This window comes from Cricetulus griseus, chromosome 8 (genome assembly GCF_003668045.3).
Source record: "Cricetulus griseus strain 17A/GY chromosome 8, alternate assembly CriGri-PICRH-1.0, whole genome shotgun sequence".
Classification (NCBI taxonomy): Eukaryota; Metazoa; Chordata; class Mammalia; order Rodentia; family Cricetidae; genus Cricetulus; species Cricetulus griseus.
This window is the reverse complement of record NC_048601.1, coordinates 28,295,400-28,300,433: the sequence shown is the minus strand read 5'-3', so window position 1 is coordinate 28,300,433 and position 5,034 is coordinate 28,295,400. Positions and strand designations below refer to the sequence as shown.

General features: G+C 37.6%; 1 protein-coding gene across 1 annotated transcript; it reads right to left on the bottom strand.

Moving 5' to 3' along the window:
• Window positions 1–4,108: 4,108 nt before the first annotated feature.
• Window positions 4,109–4,597, bottom strand: LOC113837036 (zinc finger protein 431-like; the record flags this gene model as incomplete). Its single annotated transcript, XM_035449027.1, has 2 exons — window positions 4,395–4,597; window positions 4,109–4,322 (listed from the first exon to the last, which is right to left on the bottom strand). Coding segments are annotated over exons 1-2 (417 nt in total), but the record flags the coding sequence as incomplete, so codon positions are not given.
• Window positions 4,598–5,034: the final 437 nt, after the last annotated feature.

Here is a 5,034-nt window from a genome sequence, read left to right as displayed (position 1 = left end):
GACAGCCATCCAAGAGTTCATCCTTGAGGGGTTCCCTGCAGCCCAGCACCTGGGAATCCTGCTTTTTCTAGTGCACTTGCTGGCCTACGTGGCTTCCCTCATGGGCAACATGCTCATAATTATCATCACCTGTGAGGACCACCGATTACAGACGCCCATGTACTTCTTCCTCAGCACTTTCTCCTTTGTCGAGTGTTGTTTTATTACCACCGTTATCCCCCAGCTGCTAGCCATCTTTCTTTCAGGTAGGCAAACGATTTCCTTTGTAGCCTGCTTCACACAAGCCTTCGTCTTTCTTTTCTGGGGAGCAACGGACTTTTTCCTCCTGGCCGTGTTATCCGTGGACCGGTACCTGGCCATCTGCAAACCTCTGCATTACCCCACCCTCATGAGCCCAAGGATGTGTTTCTTCCTCGTTACTGTCTGTTTCGTTCTGGGATGCCTCTTCATGTCCATTCCGGTTGTGATGCTTTCCCAGTCATTTTACTGTGGCCCCAATGTTATCCCTCACTATTTCTGTGATTTTGAACCACTGGCAAATCTCTCCTGTTCAGAAACCAGGTCTATTGAAATGTTGTTTTTTAACCTTGTTTTAATTGTGCTTTTTACAACCCTTCTTATAGCCATCTATGCATACAGCAATATAGTAGCCACAATAATGCGGCTCCCATCAGCCAGGGAGCGACAGAAAGCTTTTTCCACCTGCTCATCCCACCTCATTGTCCTCTCTCTAATGTACGGCAGCTGTGTGTTTATATACATGAAACCAAAGCAAGCAAGTAGGCTAGAATCCAACAAAGAGGCTGCTCTGGTGAACACAGTCGTGACACCGCTTCTGAACCCTGTCATCTACACTCTGCGCAATAAGCAGGTCCACCAGGCTCTCAGGGATGCGCTGTCCAGGGTCAAATTGCACAGATAGCACAGGAAGAATTCACTTTCCCCTTGATTTAGTCTAGCTCCATTTTTATATAGATGTTCTGTATAAATCATCCAGTATGTTATTTCTTTCAAATTCTGCTTGTTTGTTCTTAAAATGATGGCTGACTTATCCAGTTATTCCATCTGAACACTAATAATCTTGAGATGGAAATCTTTCTACATATGCTTTGGTGGCAATTAAAATCAAAGCGTCAAACATATTACATAAGTGTTACATTTTCAACAAAGTGCCTCAAATTGTCCATGCTTTAGTTTGATATATGTTGGGTCTGGGAATCCTTTGTAGTGACAGGAAAACTAAGAAAGGCCATGAGGGTAGAGTTGGGAATGAGGAATTAAGTTTGTGATTACCAAGAATATAAAATGTATTCAACAATAGATTTATGTTTTCATCATACCAAAATTTGAATGATGCATAAACAATAACTTACGATGTTAATTAATTATTTAATTCCAGTCACTATAATTGTTTCTCATGAAGGACGTTTATAAATAAACAGACATTGTTACACCTCTGGTTTTCACCATGATGAAAAGCATTGAAATCAGAAGTTCCCATTGCTTTTACTCATTTGCCTGACTGATTTCAGTCTAAACCTCCAAAACGGAAGGACTAACATAGGGCCAGACTGGGAAGCCGAGTGGAGTTGTTACTTTGGCTACCATGCTGGGAAAATTCAAATAATTCAGGAGAAATTACTTCTGAGGGGAGAGAAGTCTAATGGTGATATGATAATGCTCCTGAGATGAATTTATGGACAAGGTCAGGCATCCGTCTTAGCACTAAGATAAAATGATGCTATTGATTGATCACGAGTCATGAGACAAGATGAATAGGCAAAAAGGCAGGAAAAAAACACCTTGGTTTGTTTTGTTGTCAAATTGGCCCTCAGTTGAAGAAATTGCCTCTGTCAGATGGGTTGTGGGCATGTCTGTGGGGTATTTTCTTGATTGTTGATTGATGTGGAAGGGACCATTACACATGGGCAGTGCCATCCTCAGCAACTGACCATGACCTTGGGAGTAACCAACAAACCATACCCCTCTGCCATTTCTGCTTCAAGCTCTCACCTTGAGTTCCTTTCTTGGCTTCCCTCAATGACGAAGTGTAACCTGGCAGCCAAATAAACCCGTTTCCTCCCCAAGTTGCTTTTGGTCATGGAGTTTATCATAGCAACAGAAAGCTAAGTAGGACACCTATATATTATAGAAAGGACAAATTGAAATAGATACTGAGACCACAATGGTAAATCCAACTTTGCAATTATGATGAAGTGTAAGTAGATTAAGATTCCCCATTTTTTTAAAGGAGGGTTTAACTATGATTGATTATGGCATAAAATTTAGGCACATAGAGACAGCTCAAAACTGCGAAATTTAAAAAAAGGCTAATAATATTGAATTAGTACTACTACAAGTTGATTGAATAAAGACCAGTAAATATACATGTATGATAGACAATTGTAGTTTAAAAGCATAGGAAAAACTGGAATCCCAAAAAAATAATGAAGAACACACAGCTGTGGTTGGAAGTTCTACCATTGTTTCAGTGATTAAGGGGTAAAGAATAGCAAGTGTTCATATTTACATAAGTCTGTTAATGAATGACTAATTATTGCAGGGTCTTTCATTTTGCACTTAAAGTATGCACATTGCTTTCATGAGTACATGGAGATATTATCATGATAGAAATTCTTCTGGGATGTAAACTTGACACCAAAACTTTTTACAAGAATGGAAATATGGAATATGTTCTTCAGTCACAGAGTAAATGAGAGATAAATAACAATAAATTAACATTTGGCTGTAAAGAACTCATTGTAAATAACGACTTTTTTTAAAGCAGGAAAGCCTTGGCGGATCTTTATTATAATCTGTGTAACTTGTTCCCCAGTAAAACACCAACATATCATTTATCTTGGATCTTGTGAAGGCATTAACATGCGGCCTTCACATGAAACCATTTTTCATTATTGAAACTAAATAATAAAAAAACAAGAATAATGTTTTTACCAAATTGTTTTCATGAATAGGGTTTTCTCTTCCATGAATTCTCCCCTATTACCTGATATCATGATGGTGCAAAAAGGTTTTAAAATATGTACAGAGTTAGAGATACAGATGAGCAAATTATGGCAGGCTCATTGCCAGGACTAAGGCCATGTTTTTGAGAACTTTCTGTAGTTTCTGCTACAGGAACACTTAAGGGTCTAATCTTCTTGGGAAAAAACATGAAGAGTCACAAACCTACACACTGACATCACATAATTAAAATTAAATCATGTCTCTAACCAAAAAGATTATCACATGTGAATGTTTTCTCTTGTAAGTCTTCATTTCTGTAACCCAGGTGTGTACACATTTAAAGTCTAAACAGTTTTCCTTCATCATGAATTGGTTCATGTAACAAAAAGAACTTATGTAGGATTGGATTTAGAGAAATCAATTGAGCTGCATGAGGTTTTTTATGTAATCAAAAAAGAATGAAATCAAAAAGGTTACCTTATCAGTTAATTCATAGGACTTATGTCCATATGAGTTTGCAGGTGCAAACAAAATACAGACATCATAATGCTTGAACAGATTGCTGACACTTGTCAGAATTCAGATTCTCCAGAATCTTGTACAACTAAATGTGTGTTGGCTGAAGATCATACCAAATACTTGATAGAAAGATTTATTTCAGTATGCATTTTCTCAGGTCCTCAAAGTTTATTGTGATATGCAAAGTGCACGACTTTACCACACTGCTTACATTTATAGGGTTTCTCTGCCGTGTGATATTTTTCAGGATTTTAAAGACTGATGGTATATACAAAAGCTTTACATGTTGATTACATTCACAGGGTCTCTCTCAAGTATGTGTTCTTTTATGACTGACGAGACTGTGTTGTGAAAAGTCTTTACCACATTGATGGCATTCATAGGGTTTCTTTCCAGTATGTGTTCTTTTATGAGATACAAGATTGCCACGTTGTGAAAATGCTTTACCACACTGATTACATTCATAGGTTCTCTCTCCAGTATACGTTCTTTTAAGAGTTACAAGATGGCTGTGTTGTGAAAAACATTGATTACATACATAGGGTTTTTCTCCAATATGTATTCTTTTATGTGGTTGGAGACTACTGACATGTGCAAAGGCTTTACCACATTGATTATATTCATAGGGTTTCTCTCCAGTATGAGTTATTTTATGACTTAGGAGACTGCTTTGCTGTGAAAAAGCCTTACCACACTGATTACATGCATAGGGTTTCTCTCCAGTATGTGATCTTTTATGTGTTTGAAGGTGACTATTACTTGCAAAAGATTTACCACATTGATCACATTCATGGTTTTTCTCTCCAGTATGTGTTCTTTTATGGAGTCGGAGACAACTGTGACATGCAAACACTTCACCATATTGAAGACTTTTGCATGGTTTCTCTCCAGTATGAATGTTTTCATGCCTTTGATGATGCCTTCTATGGCTTCTAAAAGTCTTACAATTTTCTTCAATATTATGATCTTCCCAACTGTAGCCTATGTCAATGAGGTTCCTGTAGGTGTCCAGCGTCACATCTTTGCAGAGCCTCTTCTCGGAAGGATCCAGAAAAGCCCACTCTTCTTGAGTGAAGTTGATGTACACATCATCATAGATCACTGCATCCATGTTGTAGTTTTCTTGCTGGACTCTTCTCAAAGCACAGGACATAAAACCATTGGCACCAGTTTCTCTTCAAAGCCAAGCCTGAAGCCAGTGGCCGGAAGGGGCCTGCCTGTAAATAACGATTTGGTGGCAGAAAATGTTACTAACAAATTTGGAGGCATTTTTCATTAAAATAAAATAATACATCATCTCAAACCTTGTGCAATATAGTCTAGAAAATGCTATTACTTGAAAGATATAAACTAATAATGTAAGCATTTAAATTTAAAGTATAGGCATAATTTGAATTCAAATGAAGGGTATTTTGGCATGTTTTCAACTAATAAGTATTCAATCAATCAATCTGGAGGCTGAGTGAAAATAAGCAAAGCAGGATTTCATTCTTTTAAGTGACTCATGAAATATTTAAATTCATTTAGATTAACAGGAAATAGAGTGAA